Source organism: Salvelinus fontinalis, chromosome 10, assembly GCF_029448725.1.
Source record: "Salvelinus fontinalis isolate EN_2023a chromosome 10, ASM2944872v1, whole genome shotgun sequence".
Lineage (NCBI taxonomy): Eukaryota > Metazoa > Chordata > Actinopteri > Salmoniformes > Salmonidae > Salvelinus > Salvelinus fontinalis.
In genome coordinates this window covers 48772889-48790160 of record NC_074674.1, presented here as the reverse complement: position 1 = coordinate 48790160, position 17272 = coordinate 48772889, and the positions used below count along the sequence as shown (strand labels likewise).

Here is a 17272-nt window from a genome sequence, read left to right as displayed (position 1 = left end):
CCCCTCTCCTCTCTTTCCCCCTCTCCTCTCTTTCCCCCTCTCCTCTCTTTCCCCCTCTCCTCTCTTTCCCCCTCTCCTCTCTTTCCCCCTCTCCTCTCTTTCTACGCTCTCCTCTCTTTCTACGCTCTCCTCTCTTTCTACGCTCTCCTCTCTTTCTACGCTCGCCTCTCTTTCCCCCTCTCCTCTCTTTCCCCCTCTCCTCTCTTTCCCCCTCTCCTCTCTTTCCCCCTCTCCTCTCTTTCCCCCTCTCCTCTCTTTCCCCCTCTCCTCTCTTTCCCCCTCTCCTCTCTTTCCCCCTCTCCTCTCTTTCCCCCTCTCCTCTCTTTCCCCCTCTCCTCTCTTTCCCCCTCTCCTCTCTTTCCCCCTCTCCTCTCTTTCCCCCTCTCCTCTCTTTCCCCCTCTCCTCTCTTTCCCCCTCTCCTCTCTTTCCCCCTCTCCTCTCTTTCCCCCTCTCCTCTCTTTCCCCCTCTCCTCTCTTTCCCCCTCTCCTCTCTTTCCCCCTCTCCTCTCTTTCCCCCTCTCCTCTCTTTCCCCCTCTCCTCTCTTTCCCCCTCTCCTCTCTTTCCCCCTCTCCTCTCTTTCCCCCTCTCCTCTCTTTCCCCCTCTCCTCTCTTTCCCCCTCTCCTCTCTTTCCCCCTCTCCTCTCTTTCCCCCTCTCCTCTCTTCCCCCTCTCCTCTCTTCCCCCTCTCCTCTCTTTCTACGCTCTCCTCTCTTTCTACGCTCTCCTCTCTTTACGCTCTCCTCTCTTTCCCCTTCTCCTCTCTTTCCCCCTCTCCTCTCTTTCCCCTCTCCTCTCTTTCCCCCCTCTCCTCTCTTTTCCCCTCTCCTCTCTTTCCCCCTCTCCTCTCTTTTCCCCTCTCCTCTCTTTTCCCCTCTCTTCTCTTTTCCCCTCTCTTCTCTTTCCCCATCTCCTCTCTTTCCCCATCTCCTCTCTTTCCCCATCTCCTCTCTTTCACCCTCTCCTCTCTTTCCCCCTCTCCTCTCTTTCCCCCTCTCCTCTCTTTCCCCCTCTCCTCTCTTTCCCCCTCTCCTCTCTTTCCCCCTCTCCTCTCTTTCCCCCTCTCCTCTCTTTCCCCCTCTCCTCTATTTCTCCTCTCCTCTCTTTCCACCTCTCCTCTCTTTCCCCCTCTCCTCTCTTTCCCCCTCTCCTCTCTTTCCCCCTCTCCTCTCTTTCCCCCTCTCCTCTCTTTCCCCCTCTCCTCTCTTTCCCCCCTCTCCTCTCTTTCCCCCCTCTCCTCTCTTTCCCCCTCTCCTCTCTTTCCCCCTCTCCTCTCTTTCCCCCTCTCCTCTCTTTCCCCCTCTCCTCTCTTTCCCCCTCTCCTCTCTTTCCCCCTCTCCTCTCTTTCCCCCTCTCCTCTCTTTCCCCCCTCTCCTCTCTTTCCCCCTCTCCTCTCTTTCCCCCTCTCCTCTCTTTCCCCCTCTCCTCTCTTTCCCCCTCTCCTCTCTTTCCCCCTCTCCTCTCTTTCCCCCTCTCCTCTCTTTCCCCCTCTCCTCTCTTTCCCCCTCTCCTCTCTTTCCCCCTCTCCTCTCTTTCCCCCTCTCCTCTCTTTCCCCCTCTCCTCTCTTTCCCCCTCTCCTCTCTTTCCCCCTCTCCTCTCTTTCCCCCTCTCCTCTCTTTCCCCCTCTCCTCTCTTTCCCCCTCTCCTCTCTTCCCCCTCTCCTCTCTTCCCCCTCTCCTCTCTTCCCCCTCTCCTCTCTTTCTACGCTCTCCTCTCTTTCTACGCTCTCCTCTCTTTCCCCTCTCCTCTCTTTCCCCCTCTCCTCTCTTTCCCCCTCTCCTCTCTTTCCCCCTCTCCTCTCTTTCCCCTCTCCTCTCTTTCCCCCTCTCCTCTCTTTCCCCCTCTCCTCTCTTTCTACGCTCTCCTCTCTTTCTACGCTCTCCTCTCTTTCTACGCTCTCCTCTCTTTCCCCCTCTCCTCTCTTTCCCCCTCTCCTCTCTTTCCCCCTCTCCTCTCTTTCCCCCTCTCCTCTCTTTCCCCCTCTCCTCTCTTTCCCCCTCTCCTCTCTTTCCCCCTCTCCTCTCTTTCCCCCTCTCCTCTCTTTCCCCCTCTCCTCTCTTTCCCCCTCTCCTCTCTTTCCCCCTCTCCTCTCTTTCCCCCTCTCCTCTCTTTCCCCCTCTCCTCTCTTTCCCCCTCTCCTCTCTTTCCCCCTCTCCTCTCTTTCCCCCTCTCCTCTCTTTCCCCCTCTCCTCTCTTTCCCCATCTCCTCTCTTTCCCCATCTCCTCTCTTTCCCCATCTCCTCTCTTTCCCCCTCTCCTCTCTTTCCCCCTCTCCTCTCTTTCCCCCTCTCCTCTCTTTCCCCCTCTCCTCTCTTTCCCCCTCTCCTCTCTTTCCCCCTCTCCTCTCTTTCCCCCTCTCCTCTCTTTCCCCCTCTCCTCTCTTTCCCCCTCTCCTCTCTTTCTACGCTCTCCTCTCTTTCTACGCTCTCCTCTCTTTCCCCTCTCCTCTCTTTCCCCTTCTCCTCTCTTTCCCCTTCTCCTCTCTTTCCCCCTCTCCTCTCTTTCCCCCTCTCCTCTCTTTCCCCCTCTCCTCTCTTTCCCCCTCTCCTCTCTTTCCCCTCCCTCTTCCCCTCTCCTCTCTTCCCCTCTCCTCTCTTTCCCCTCTCCTCTCTTTCCCCCTCTCCTCTCTTTCCCCTCTCTTCTCTTTCCCCTCTCTCTCTTTCCCCATCTCCTCTCTTTCCCCCTCTCCTCTCTTTCCCCCTCTCCTCTCTTTCCCCCTCTCCTCTCTTTCCCCCTCTCCTCTCTTTCCCCCTCTCCTCTCTTTCCCCCTCTCCTCTCTTTCCCCCTCTCCTCTCTTTCCCCCTCTCCTCTCTTTCCCCCTCTCCTCTCTTTCCCCCTCTCCTCTCTTTCCCCCTCTCTTCCCCCTCCTCTCTTTCCCCCTCTCCTCTCTTTCCCCCTCTCCTCTCTTTCCCCCTCTCCTCTCTTTCCCCCTCTCCTCTCTTTCCCCCTCTCCTCTCTTTCCCCCCTCTCCTCTCTTTCCCCCCTCTCCTCTCTTTCCCCCTCTCCTCTCTTTCCCCCTCTCCTCTCTTTCCCCCTCTCCTCTCTTTCCCCCTCTCCTCTCTTTCCCCCTCTCCTCTCTTTCCCCCTCTCCTCTCTTTCCCCCTCTCCTCTCTTTCCCCCTCTCCTCTCTTTCCCCCTCTCCTCTCTTTCCCCCTCTCCTCTCTTTCCCCCTCTCCTCTCTTTCCCCCTCTCCTCTCTTTCCCCCTCTCCTCTCTTTCCCCCTCTCCTCTCTTTCCCCCTCTCCTCTCTTTCCCCTCTCCTCTCTTCCCCCTCTCCTCTCTTCCCCCTCTCCTCTCTTTCCCCCTCTCCTCTCTTTCCCCCTCTCCTCTCTTTCCCCCTCTCCTCTCTTTCCCCTCTCCTCTCTTCCCCCCTCTCCTCTCTTTCCCCCTCTCCTCTCTTCTCCCCTCTCCTCTCTTTCCCCCTCTCCTCTCTTTCTCCCTCTCCTCTCTTTCCCCCTCTCCTCTCTTTCCCCCTCTCCTCTCTTTCCCCCTCTCCTCTCTTTCCCCTCTCCTCTCTTTCCCCCTCTCCTCTCTTTCCCCCTCTCCTCTCTTTCCCCCTCTCCTCTCTTTCCCCCTCTCCTCTCTTTCCCCCTCTCCTCTCTTTCCCCCTCTCCTCTCTTTCCCCCTCTCCTCTCTTTCCCCCTCTCCTCTCTTTCCCCCTCTGCTCTCTCCTCCTCTCTCCTCTCTTCCCCCTCTCCTCTCTTTCCCCCTCTCCTCTCTTTCCCCCTCTCCTCTCTTTCCCCTCTCCTCTCTTTCCCCCTCTCCTCTCTCTTCCCCCTCTCCTCTCTTTCCCCCTCTCCCTCTCTTTACCCCTCTCCTCTCTTTCCCCCCTCTCCTCTCTCTCTCCCCCTCTCCTCTCTTTCCCCTCTCCTCTCTTTCCCCCTCTCCTCTCTTTCCCCCTCTCCTCTCTTTCCCCCTCTCCTCTCTTTCCCCCTCTCCTCTCTTTCCCCCTCTCCTCTCTTTCCCCCTCTCCTCTCTTTCCCCCTCTCCTCTCTTTCCCCCTCTCCTCTCTTTCCCCCTCTCCTCTCTTCCCCTCTCCTCTCTTTCCCCTCTCCTCTCTTTCCCCCTCTCCTCTCTTTCCCCCTCTCCTCTCTTTCCCCCTCTCCTCTCTTTCCCCCTCTCCTCTCTTTCCCCCTCTCCTCTCTTCCCCCTCTCCTCTCTTCCCCCTCTCCTCTCTTTCCCCCTCTCCTCTCTTTCCCCCTCTCCTCTCTTTCCCCCTCTCCTCTCTTTCCCCCCTCTCCTCTCTTTCCCCCTCTCCTCTCTTTCCCCTCTCCTCTCTTTCCCCTCTCCTCTCTTCCCCTCTCCTCTCTTCCCCCTCTCCTCTCTTTCCCCCTCTCCTCTCTTTCCCCCTCTCCTCTCTTTCCCCCTCTCCTCTCTTTCCCCCTCTCCTCTCTTTCCCCCTCTCCTCTCTTTCCCCCTCTCCTCTCTTTCCCCCTCTCCTCTCTTTCCCCCTCTCCTCTCTTTCCCCCTCTCCTCTCTTTCCCCCTCTCCTCTCTTTCCCCCTCTCCTCTCTTTCCCCCTCTCCTCTCTTTCCCCCTCTCCTCTCTTTCCCCCTCTCCTCTCTTTCCCCCTCTCCTCTCTTTCCCCCTCTCCTCTCTTTCCCCTCTCCTCTCTTTCCCCCTCTCCTCTCTTTCCCCCTCTCCTCTCTTTCCCCCTCTCCTCTCTTTCCCCCTCTCCTCTCTTTCCCCCTCTCCTCTCTTTCCCCCTCTCCTCTCTTTCCCCCTCTCCTCTCTTTCTTTCCCCTCTCCTCTCTTTCCCCCTCTCCTCTCTTTCCCCCTCTCCTCTCTTTCCCCCTCTCCTCTCTTTCCCCCTCTCCTCTCTTTCCCCCTCTCCTCTCTTTCCCCCTCTCCTCTCTTTCCCCCTCTCCTCTCTTTCCCCCTCTCCTCTCTTTCCCCCTCTCCTCTCTTTCCCCCTCTCCTCTCTTTCCCCCTCTCCTCTCTTTCCCCCTCTCCTCTCTTTCCCCTCTCCTCTCTTTCCCCCTCTCCTCTCTTTCCCCCTCTCCTCTCTTTCCCCCTCTCCTCTCTTTCCCCCTCTCCTCTCTTTCCCCCTCTCCTCTCTTTCCCCCTCTCCTCTCTTTCCCCCTCTCCTCTCTTTCCCCCTCTCCTCTCTTTCCCCCTCTCCTCTCTTTCCCCTCTCCTCTCTTTCCCCTCTCCTCTCTTTCCCCCTCTCCTCTCTTTCCCCCTCTCCTCTCTTTCCCCCTCTCCTCTCTTTCCCCCTCTCCTCTCTTTCCCCCTCTCCTCTCTTTCCCCCCTCTCCTCTCTTTCCCCCTCTCCTCTCTTTCCCCCTCTCCTCTCTTTCCCCCTCTCCTCTCTTTCCCCCTCTCCTCTCTTTCCCCCTCTCCTCTCTTTCCCCCTCTCCTCTCTTTCCCCCTCTCCTCTCTTTCCCCCTCTCCTCTCTTTCCCCCTCTCCTCTCTTTCCCCCTCTCCTCTCTTTCCCCCTCTCCTCTCTTTCCCCCTCTCCTCTCTTTCCCCCTCTCCTCTCTTTCCCCCTCTCCTCTCTTTCCCCCTCTCCTCTCTTTCCCCCTCTCCTCTCTTTCCCCCTCTCCTCTCTTTCCCCCTCTCCTCTCTTTCCCCCTCTCCTCTCTTCCCCCTCTCCTCTCTTTCCCCCTCTCCTCTCTTCCCCCTCTCCTCTCTTTCCCCCTCTCCTCTCTTTCCCCCTCTCCTCTCTTTCCCCTCTCCTCTCTTCCCCCTCTCTCCTCTCTTTCTACGCTCTCCTCTCTTTCCCCTCTCCTCTCTTTCCCCCTCTCCTCTCTTTCTACGCTCTCCTCTCTTTCCCCTCTCCTCTCTTTCCCCCTCTCCTCTCTTTCCCCCTCTCCTCTCTTTCCCCTCTCCTCTCTTTCCCCCTCTCCTCTCTTTCCCCCTCTCCTCTCTTTCCCCCTCTCCTCTCTTTCCCCCTCTCCTCTCTTTCCCCCTCTCCTCTCTTTCCCCCTCTCCTCTCTTTCCCCCTCTCCTCTCTTTCCCCCTCTCCTCTCTTTCCCCCTCTCCTCTCTTTCCACCTCTCCTCTCTTTCCCCCTCTCCTCTCTTTCCCCCTCTCCTCTCTTTCCCCCTCTCCTCTCTTTCCCCCTCTCCTCTCTTTCCCCCTCTCCTCTCTTTCCCCCTCTCCTCTCTTTCCCCCTCTCCTCTCTTTCCCCCTCTCCTCTCTTTCCCCCTCTCCTCTCTTTCCCCCTCTCCTCTCTTTCCCCCTCTCCTCTCTTTCCCCCTCTCCTCTCTTTCCCCCTCTCCTCTCTTTCCCCCTCTCCTCTCTTTCCCCCTCTCTTTCCCCCTCTCTTTCCCCCTCTCTTTCCCCCTCTCTTTCCCCCTCTCCTCTTTCCTTTCCCCCTCTCCTCTTTCCTTTCCCCCTCTCCTCTTTCCTTTCCCCCTCTCCTCTCTTCCCTTTTCCAATCCTCTCCTCCCCCCTCCTCTCTTCTCTTTTCCCGTCTCCTCTCTCTTCCCTTTTCTCCTCTCCTGTTTTCAGTTTTCTCTCCCCAGGTTTAATCATTATTATTGATGTGTGTTTTCTTGCAGGAGAGGTCTGCTGACGATCTACATGGCCAACCTGGTAAGAGACCTCTACCTCTTCTGACCACCTCTCTACTTGTTACAGCCGTGCTGTTACCCTGAGATCATATGATGTGAATGTGGGCGGGCGGACGGACGGGCGGGCAGGCATGTGAAAAGCTATTGTTTGTGTGTTTCGTTTCCTAGGCGACAGAGACCTTGTTCCGTATGGCCGTCACACGAGGCATCGTCAACCCCCTCAAACACGGGGAGGTAGGATGGAGGGAGGGGAGGAGGGAGTGAGGATGGATGAAGGGGGAGGAGGATGGATGGGGAGGAGGGAGTGAGGATGGAGGGTATGGGGGATGATGGAGGGGGAGGAGGGAGGGGGATGGGGGATGATGGAGGGGGAGGGAGGGAGGAGGATGGAGGGGATGGGGGATGATGGAGGGGGAGGGAGGGAGGGGGGAGGGAGGGAGGGAGGAGGATGGAGGGGATGGGGGATGATGGAGGGGGAGGGAGGGAGGAGGATGGAGGGGATGGGGGATGATGGAGCGGGAGGAGGGAGGGGGATGGGGGATGATGGAGGGGGAGGGAGGGAGGAGGATGGAGGGGATGGGGGATGATGGAGGGGGAGGGAGGGAGGGGGGAGGGAGGGAGGGAGGAGGATGGAGGGGATGGGGGATGATGGAGGGGGAGGGAGGGAGGAGGATGGAGGGGATGGGGGATGATGGAGCGGGAGGAGGGAGGGGGATGGGGGATGATGGAGGGGGAGGGAGGGAGGAGGATGGAGGGGATGGGGGATGATGGAGGGGGAGGGAGGGAGGAGGATGGAGGGGATGGGGGATGATGGAGCGGGAGGGAGGGAGGAGGATGGAGGGGATGGGGGATGATGTAGTTTGGGGATAGAAAGTGTGAGGGATGTGTCCTTTAATTGCACCTCTCTCTCTCTCTCCAGGTTCTGCTGTTCTGTTTGACGTCATCCCTCTACATGTTCTTCTTCAGGAGTAAAGATGGACTTAAAGGATTCTCTTTCTCAGCGCTCAAGTAAGGCTTCTCTATCAAACTGTACCAACTCCAAACACACGGCCGTGTTGGGGGTACCACTTCTCTATCAAGGCTGTGTCTTAGCCGTGTTGGGGTACCACTTCTCTATAAAGGCTGTGTCTTAGCCGTGTTGGGGTACCACTTCTCTATAAAGGCTGTGTCTTAGCCGTGTTGGGGTACCACTTCTCTATCAAGGCTGTGTCTTAGCCGTGTTGGGGTACCACTTCTCTATAAAGGCTGTGTCTTAGCCGTGTTGGGGTACCACTTCTCTATAAAGGCTGTGTCTTAGCCGTGTTGGGGTACCACTTCTCTATAAAGGCTGTGTCTTAGCCGTGTTGGGGTACCACTTCTCTATAAAGGCTGTATCTTAGCCGTGTTGGGGGTACCACTTCTCTATAAAGGCTGTGTCTTAGCCGTGTTGGGGTACCACTTCTCTATAAAGGCTGTGTCTTAGCCGTGTTGGGGTACCACTTCTCTATAAAGGCTGTGTCTTAGCCATGTTGGGGTACCACTACTCTATCAAGGCTGTGTCTTAGCCGTGTTGGGGTACCACTTATCTATAAAGGCTGTGTCTTAGCCGTGTTGGGGTACCACGTCTCTATAAAGGCTGTGTCTTAGCCGTGTTGGGGTACCACTTCTCTATAAAGGCTGTGTCTTAGCCGTGTTGGGGTACCACTTCTCTATAAAGGCTGTGTCTTAGCCGTGTTGGGGTACCACTTCTCTATAAAGGCTGTGTCTTAGCCGTGTTGGGGTACCACTTCTCTATAAAGGCTGTGTCTTAGCCGTGTTGGGGGTACCACTTCTCTATAAAGGCTGTGTCTTAGCCGTGTTGGGGTACCACTTCTCTATAAAGGCTGTGTCTTAGCCGTGTTGGGGTACCACTTCTCTATAAAGGCTGTGTCTTAGCCATGTTGGGGTACCACTACTCTATCAAGGCTGTGTCTTAGCCGTGTTGGGGTACCACTTCTCTGTAAAGGCTGTGTCTTAGCCGTGTTGGGGTACCACTTCTCTATAAAGGCTGTGTCTTAGCCGTGTTGGGGTACCACTTCTCTATAAAGGCTGTGTCTTAGCCGTGTTGGGGTACCACTTCTCTATAAAGGCTGTGTCTTAGCCGTGTTGGGGTACCACTTCTCTATAAAGGCTGTGTCTTAGCCGTGTTGGGGTACCACTTCTCTATAAAGGCTGTGTCTTAGCCGTGTTGGGGTACCACTTCTCTATAAAGGCTGTGTCTTAGCCGTGTTGGGGTACCACTTCTCTATAAAGGCTGTGTCTTAGCCGTGTTGGGGTACCACTTCTCTATAAAGGCTGTGTCTTAGCCGTGTTGGGGTACCACTTCTCTATAAAGGCTGTGTCTTAGCCGTGTTGGGGTACCACTTCTCTATAAAGGCTGTGTCTTAGCCGTGTTGGGGTACCACTTCTCTATAAAGGCTGTGTCTTAGCCGTGTTGGGGTACCACTTCTCTATAAAGGCTGTGTCTTAGCCGTGTTGGTGTACCACTTCTCTATAAAGGCTGTGTCTTAGCCGTGTTGGGGTACCACTTCTCTATAAAGGCTGTGTCTTAGCCGTGTTGGGGTACCACTTCTCTATAAAGGCTGTGTCTTAGCCGTGTTGGGGTACCACTTCTCTATAAAGGCTGTGTCTTAGCCGTGTTGGGGTACCACTTCTCTATAAAGGCTGTGTCTTAGCCGTGTTGGGGTACCACTTCTCTATAAAGGCTGTGTCTTAGCCGTGTTGGGGTACCACTTCTCTATAAAGGCTGTGTCTTAGCCGTGTTGGGGTACCACTTCTCTATAAAGGCTGTGTCTTAGCCGTGTTGGGGTACCACTTCTCTATAAAGGCTGTGTCTTAGCCGTGTTGGGGTACCACTTCTCTATAAAGGCTGTGTCTTAGCCGTGTTGGGGGTACCACTTCTCTATAAAGGCTGTGTCTTAGCCGTGTTGGGGTACCACTTCTCTATAAAGGCTGTGTCTTAGCCGTGTTGGGGTACCACTTCTCTATAAAGGCTGTGTCTTAGCCGTGTTGGGGGTACCACTTCTCTATAAAGGCTGTATCTTAGCCGTGTTGGGGTACCACTTCTCTATAAAGGCTGTGTCTTAGCCGTGTTGGGGGTACCACTTCTCTATAAAGGCTGTGTCTTAGCCGTGTTGGGGTACCACTTCTCTATAAAGGCTGTGTCTTAGCCGTGTTGGGGTACCACTTCTCTGTAAAGGCTGTGTCTTAGCCGTGTTGGGGTACCACTTCTCTGTAAAGGCTGTGTCTTAGCCGTGTTGGGGGTACCACTTCTCTGTAAAGGCTGTGTCTTAGCCGTGTTGGGGTACCACTTCTCTGTAAAGGCTGTGTCTTAGCCGTGTTGGGGTACCACTTCTCTATAAAGGCTGTGTCTTAGCCGTGTTGGGGGTACCACTTCTCTATAAAGGCTGTGTCTTAGCCGTGTTGGGGTACCACTTCTCTATAAAGGCTGTGTCTTAGCCGTGTTGGGGTACCACTTCTCTGTAAAGGCTGTGTCTTAGCCGTGTTGGGGTACCACTTCTCTGTAAAGGCTGTGTCTTAGCCGTGTTGGGGGTACCACTTCTCTGTAAAGGCTGTGTCTTAGCCGTGTTGGGGTACCACTTCTCTGTAAAGGCTGTGTCTTAGCCGTGTTGGGGTACCACTTCTCTATAAAGGCTGTATCTTAGCCGTGTTGGGGTACCACTTCTCTATAAAGGCTGTGTCTTAGCCGTGTTGGGGTACCACTACTCTATAAAGGCTGTGTCTTAGCCGTGTTGGGCGTACCACTTCTCTATAAAGGCTGTGTCTTAGCCGTGTTGGGGTACCACTTCTCTATAAAGGCTGTGTCTTAGCCGTGTTGGGGTACCACTTCTCTGTAAAGGCTGTGTCTTAGCCGTGTTGGGGTACCACTTCTCTATAAAGGCTGTGTCTTAGCCGTGTTGGGGTACCACTTCTCTATAAAGGCTGTGTCTTAGCCGTGTTGGGGTACCACTTCTCTATAAAGGCTGTGTCTTAGCCGTGTTGGGGTACCACTTCTCTATAAAGGCTGTGTCTTAGCCGTGTTGGGGTACCACTTCTCTATAAAGGCTGTGTCTTAGCTGGCTCAGTCAAACACATGGCCGTGTTGGGGTACCACTTCTCTATAAAGGCCGTGTCTTAGCCGTGTTGGGGTACCACTTCTCTATAAAGGCTGTGTCTTAGCCGTGTTGGGGTACCACTTCTCTATAAAGGCTGTGTCTTAGCCGTGTTGGGGTACCACTTCTCTATAAAGGCTGTATCTTAGCCGTGTTGGGGGTACCACTTCTCTATAAAGGCTGTATCTTAGCCGTGTTGGGGTACCACTTCTCTATAAAGGCTGTATCTTAGCCGTGTTGGGGGTACCACTTCTCTATAAAGGCTGTATCTTAGCCGTGTTGGGGTACCACTTCTCTATAAAGGCTGTGTCTTAGCCGTGTTGGGGGTACCACTTCTCTATAAAGGCTGTGTCTTAGCCGTGTTGGGGTACCACTTCTCTATAAAGGCTGTGTCTTAGCCGTGTTGGGGTACCACTTCTCTATAAAGGCTGTGTCTTAGCCGTGTTGGGGGTACCACTTCTCTATAAAGGCTGTATCTTAGCCGTGTTGGGGTACCACTTCTCTGTAAAGGCTGTGTCTTAGCCGTGTTGGGGGTACCACTTCTCTATAAAGGCTGTATCTTAGCCGTGTTGGGGTACCACTTCTCTATAAAGGCTGTGTCTTAGCCGTGTTGGGGTACCACTTCTCTATAAAGGCTGTATCTTAGCCGTGTTGGGGGTACCACTTCTCTATAAAGGCTGTATCTTAGCCGTGTTGGGGTACCACTTCTCTATAAAGGCTGTGTCTTAGCCGTGTTGGGGGTACCACTTCTCTATAAAGGCTGTGTCTTAGCCGTGTTGGGGTACCACTTCTCTATAAAGGCTGTGTCTTAGCCGTGTTGGGGTACCACTTCTCTATAAAGGCTGTGTCTTAGCCGTGTTGGGGGTACCACTTCTCTATAAAGGCTGTGTCTTAGCCGTGTTGGGGTACCACTTCTCTATAAAGGCTGTGTCTTAGCCGTGTTGGGGTACCACTTCTCTGTAAAGGCTGTGTCTTAGCCGTGTTGGGGTACCACTTCTCTGTAAAGACTGTGTCTTAGCCGTGTTGGGGGTACCACTTCTCTGTAAAGGCTGTGTCTTAGCCGTGTTGGGGTACCACTTCTCTATAAAGGCTGTATCTTAGCCGTGTTGGGGTACCACTTCTCTATAAAGGCTGTGTCTTAGCCGTGTTGGGGTACCACTACTCTATAAAGGCTGTGTCTTAGCCGTGTTGGGCGTACCACTTCTCTATAAAGGCTGTGTCTTAGCCGTGTTGGGGTACCACTTCTCTATAAAGGCTGTGTCTTAGCCGTGTTGGGGTACCACTTCTCTGTAAAGGCTGTGTCTTAGCCGTGTTGGGGTACCACTTCTCTATAAAGGCTGTGTCTTAGCCGTGTTGGGGTACCACTTCTCTATAAAGGCTGTGTCTTAGCCGTGTTGGGGTACCACTTCTCTATAAAGGCTGTGTCTTAGCCGTGTTGGGGTACCACTTCTCTAAAGGCTGTGTCTTAGCCGTGTTGGGGTACCACTTCTCTATAAAGGCTGTGTCTTAGCCGTGTTGGGGTACCACTTCTCTATAAAGGCTGTGTCTTAGCCGTGTTGGGGTACCACTTCTCTATAAAGGCTGTGTCTTAGCCGTGTTGGGGTACCACTTCTCTATAAAGGCCGTGTCTTAGCCGTGTTGGGGTACCACTTCTCTGTAAAGGCTGTGTCTTAGCCGTGTTGGGGTACCACTTCTCTGTAAAGGCTGTGTCTTAGCCGTGTTGGGGGTACCACTTCTCTGTAAAGGCTGTGTCTTAGCCGTGTTGGGGTACCACTTCTCTATAAAGGCTGTGTCTTAGCCGTGTTGGGGTACCACTTCTCTATAAAGGCTGTATCTTAGCCGTGTTGGGGTACCACTTCTCTATAAAGACTGTATCTTAGCCCTGTTGGGGTACCACTTCTCTATAAAGGCTGTGTCTTAGCCGTGTTGGGGTACCACTTCTCTATAAAGGCTGTGTCTTAGCCGTGTTGGGGTACCACTTCTCTATAAAGGCTGTGTCTTAGCCGTGTTGGGGTACCACTTCTCTATAAAGGCTGTGTCTTAGCCGTGTTGGGGTACCACTTCTCTATAAAGGCTGTGTCTTAGCCGTGTTGGGGTACCACTACTCTATAAAGGCTGTGTCTTAGCCGTGTTGGGGGTACCACTTCTCTATAAAGGCTGTGTCTTAGCCGTGTTGGGGTACCACTTCTCTATAAAGGCTGTGTCTTAGCCGTGTTGGGGCACCACTTCTCTATAAAGGCTGTGTCTTAGCCGTGTTGGGGTACCACTTCTCTATAAAGGCTGTGTCTTAGCCGTGTTGGGGGTACCACTTCTCTATAAAGGCTGTATCTTAGCCGTGTTGGGGTACCACTACTCTATAAAGGCTGTGTCTTAGCCGTGTTGGGGTACCACTTCTCTCTAAAGGCTGTGTCTTAGCCGTGTTGGGGTACCACTTCTCTATAAAGGCTGTGTCTTAGCCGTGTTGGGGTACCACGTCTCTATAAAGGCTGTGTCTTAGCCGTGTTGGGGTACCACTTCTCTATAAAGGCTGTGTCTTAGCCGTGTTGGGGTACCACTACTCTATAAAGGCTGTGTCTTAGCCGTGTTGGGGTACCACTTCTCTCTAAAGGCTGTGTCTTAGCCGTGTTGGGGTACCACTTCTCTATAAAGGCTGTGTCTTAGCCGTGTTGGGGGTACCACTTCTCTATAAAGGCTGTGTCTTAGCTGTGTTGGGGTACCACTTCTCTATAAAGGCTGTGTCTTAGCCGTGTTGGGGTACCACTACTCTATAAAGGCTGTGTCTTAGCCGTGTTGGGGTACCACTTCTCTCTAAAGGCTGTGTCTTAGCCGTGTTGGGGTACCACTTCTCTATAAAGGCTGTGTCTTAGCCGTGTTGGGGGTACCACTTCTCTATAAAGGCTGTGTCTTAGCTGTGTTGGGGTACCACTTCTCTATAAAGGCTGTGTCTTAGCCGTGTTGGGGTACCACTTCTCTATAAAGGCTGTGTCTTAGCCGTGTTGGGGTACCACTTCTCTATAAAGACTGTGTCTTAGCCATGTTGGGGTACCACTTCTCTATAAAGGCTGTGTCTTAGCCATGTTGGGGTACCACTTCTCTATAAAGGCTGTATCTTAGCCGTGTTGGGGTACCACGTCTCTATAAAGGCTGTGTCTTAGCCGTGTTGGGGGTACCACTTCTCTATAAAGGCTGTGTCTTAGCCGTGTTGGGGGTACCACTTCTCTATAAAGGCTGTGTCTTAGCCGTGTTGGGGTACCACTTCTCTATAAAGGCTGTGTCTTAGCCGTGTTGGGGTACCACTTCTCTATAAAGGCTGTGTCTTAGCCATGTTGGGGTACCACTTCTCTATAAAGGCTGTGTCTTAGCCGTGTTGGGGTACCACTTCTCTATAAAGGCTGTGTCTTAGCCGTGTTGGGGTACCACTTCTCTATAAAGGCTGTGTCTTAGCCGTGTTGGGGTACCACTTCTCTATCAAGGCTGTGTCTTAGCCGTGTTGGGGTACCACTTCTCTATAAAGGCTGTGTCTTAGCCGTGTTGGGGGTACCACTTCTCTATAAAGGCTGTGTCTTAGCCGTGTTGGGGTACCACTTCTCTATAAAGGCTGTGTCTTAGCCGTGTTGGGGTACCACTTCTCTATCAAGGCTGTGTCTTAGCCGTGTTGGGGTACCACTTCTCTATAAAGGCTGTGTCTTAGCCGTGTTGGGGTACCACTTCTCTATCAAGGCTGTGTCTTAGCCGTGTTGGGGTACCACTTCTCTATAAAGGCTGTGTCTTAGCCGTGTTGGGGTACCACTTCTCTATAAAGGCTGTATCTTAGCCGTGTTGGGGTACCACTTCTCTATAAAGGCTGTGTCTTAGCCGTGTTGGGGTACCACTTCTCTGTAAAGGCTGTGTCTTAGCCGTGTTGGGGTACCACTTCTCTATAAAGGCTGTGTCTTAGCCGTGTTGGGGTACCACGTCTCTATAAAGGCTGTGTCTTAGCCGTGTTGGGGTACCACTTCTCTATAAAGGCTGTATCTTAGCCGTGTTGGGGTACCACTTCTCTATAAAGGCTGTATCTTAGCCGTGTTGGGGTACCACTTCTCTATAAAGGCTGTATCTTAGCCGTGTTGGGGTACCACTTCTCTATAAAGGCTGTGTCTTAGCCGTGTTGGGGCACCACTTCTCTATAAAGGCTGTGTCTTAGCCGTGTTGGGGTACCACTTCTCTATAAAGGCTGTGTCTTAGCCGTGTTGGGGGTACCACTTCTCTATAAAGGCTGTATCTTAGCCGTGTTGGGGTACCACTTCTCTATAAAGGCTGTGTCTTAGCCGTGTTGGGGTACCACTTCTCTATAAAGGCTGTGTCTTAGCCGTGTTGGGGTACCACTTCTCTGTAAAGGCTTTGTCTTAGCCGTGTTGGGGTACCACTTCTCTGTAAAGGCTGTGTCTTAGCCGTGTTGGGGTACCACTACTCTATAAAGGCTGTGTCTTAGCCGTGTTGGGGTACCACTTCTCTCTAAAGGCTGTGTCTTAGCCGTGTTGGGGTACCACTTCTCTATAAAGGCTGTGTCTTAGCCGTGTTGGGGTACCACGTCTCTATAAAGGCTGTGTCTTAGCCGTGTTGGGGTACCACTTCTCTATAAAGGCTGTGTCTTAGCCGTGTTGGGGTACCACTACTCTATAAAGGCTGTGTCTTAGCCGTGTTGGGGTACCACTTCTCTCTAAAGGCTGTGTCTTAGCCGTGTTGGGGTACCACTTCTCTATAAAGGCTGTGTCTTAGCCGTGTTGGGGGTACCACTTCTCTATAAAGGCTGTGTCTTAGCTGTGTTGGGGTACCACTTCTCTATAAAGGCTGTGTCTTAGCCGTGTTGGGGTACCACTTCTCTATAAAAGCTGTGTCTTAGCCATGTTGGGGTACCACTTCTCTATAAAGGCTGTGTCTTAGCCATGTTGGGGTACCACTTCTCTATAAAGGCTGTATCTTAGCCGTGTTGGGGTACCACGTCTCTATAAAGGCTGTGTCTTAGCCGTGTTGGGGTACCACTTCTCTATAAAGGCTGTGTCTTAGCCGTGTTGGGGTACCACTTCTCTATAAAGGCTGTGTCTTAGCCATGTTGGGGTACCACTTCTCTATAAAGGCTGTGTCTTAGCCGTGTTGGGGTACCACTTCTCTATAAAGGCTGTGTCTTAGCCGTGTTGGGGCACCACTTCTCTATAAAGGCTGTGTCTTAGCCGTGTTGGGGTACCACTTCTCTATAAAGGCTGTGTCTTAGCCGTGTTGGGGTACCACTTCTCTATAAAGGCTGTGTCTTAGCTGGCTCAGTCAAAGATTATAGTTAGCCCCTACACCTTCGATAATATTCACCTCTTCAGCCATGGGTCGCTTCTGAATATGGTGGAGGCCGAGGGGGGGAGGTGGAGGCTGAGGAGGGGGGGGGGGGGGTGGAGGCCGAGGGGGGGAGGTGGAGGCAGAGGGGGGGGGGGGGTGGAGGCCGAGGGGGGGGGGGTGGAGGCCGAGGGGGGGGGGGTGGAGGCCGAGGGGCGGAGATGGAGGCCGAGGGGCGGAGATGGAGGCCGAGGGGCGGAGATGGAGGCCGAGGGGGGGATGGAGGGACTAGTTTAGGATTTAGCATTTGTCTAGTGGTGATTTCGACAGTATTTTTTTTAAACCTCCAGCTTTGGGCTGGATTTATCAATGTGTGGTTCATACATGCATAATCTATGAGCAGAATTACTGTTATACCTCAAATAACCACCAACTCCCTGGTTGGAAAGGGACTGTTTACTGAAAGCTGTGTAGCGCCAGTTTCCCTATTCATGGAATCTACACACATGGTGACGTACTGCAAGGTTGGCCCACGTGGGCCGGCCCCCTGGCACTCTGAGTTCCAGCCAATGAGCTTCAGTCACTCAACATTTGAATGAAAGCTAACAAGATGCACACACGGTCCTGACCCGTTCTAGCTAGAGGTTAGGGGAAGTGTTTATCTATATATGATATATCTATAGCTAGAGGTTAGGGGAAGTGTCTATCTATAGCTAGAGGTTAGGGGGAGTGTTTATCTATATATGATATATCTATAGCTAGAGGTTAGGGGGAGTGTTTATCTATATATGATATATCTATAGCTAGAGGTTAGGGGAAGTGTTTATCTATATATGATATATCTATAGCTAGAGGTTAGGGGAAGTGTTTATCTATGTATGATATATCTACCTGATCTGTCCTGACCGCTCTAGCTAGAGGTTAGGGGAAGTGTTTATCTATATATGATATATCTATAGCTAGAGGTTAGGGGAAGTGTCTATCTATAGCTAGAGGTTAGGGGGAGTGTTTATCTATATATGATATATCTATAGCTAGAGGTTAGGGGAAGTGTTTATCTATATATGATATATCTATAGCTAGAGGTTAGGGGAAGTGTTTATCTATATATGATATATCTATAGCTAGAGGTTAGGGGAAGTGTTTATCTATATATGATATATCTATAGCTAGAGGTTAGGGGAAGTGTTTATCTATGTATGATATATCTATAGCTAGAGGTTAGGGGAAGTGTTTATCTATATATGATATATCTATAGCTAGAGGTTAGGGGGAGTGTTTATCTATATATGATATATCTATAGCTAGAGGTTAGGGGAAGTG

The 17272-nt window shown here is 52.8% G+C and overlaps 1 protein-coding gene across 1 annotated transcript in view; it reads left to right on the top strand.

The window, feature by feature from the left end:
* Positions 1–17272, top strand: part of tmem135 (transmembrane protein 135) — a 39519-nt gene that overhangs the window by 6936 nt on the left and 15311 nt on the right. Inside the window, 3 exon segments of the mRNA XM_055936939.1 lie at positions 6504–6537; positions 6684–6749; positions 7435–7523. Of these exon segments, the coding sequence (XP_055792914.1) occupies positions 6504–6537; positions 6684–6749; positions 7435–7523 (189 nt within the window).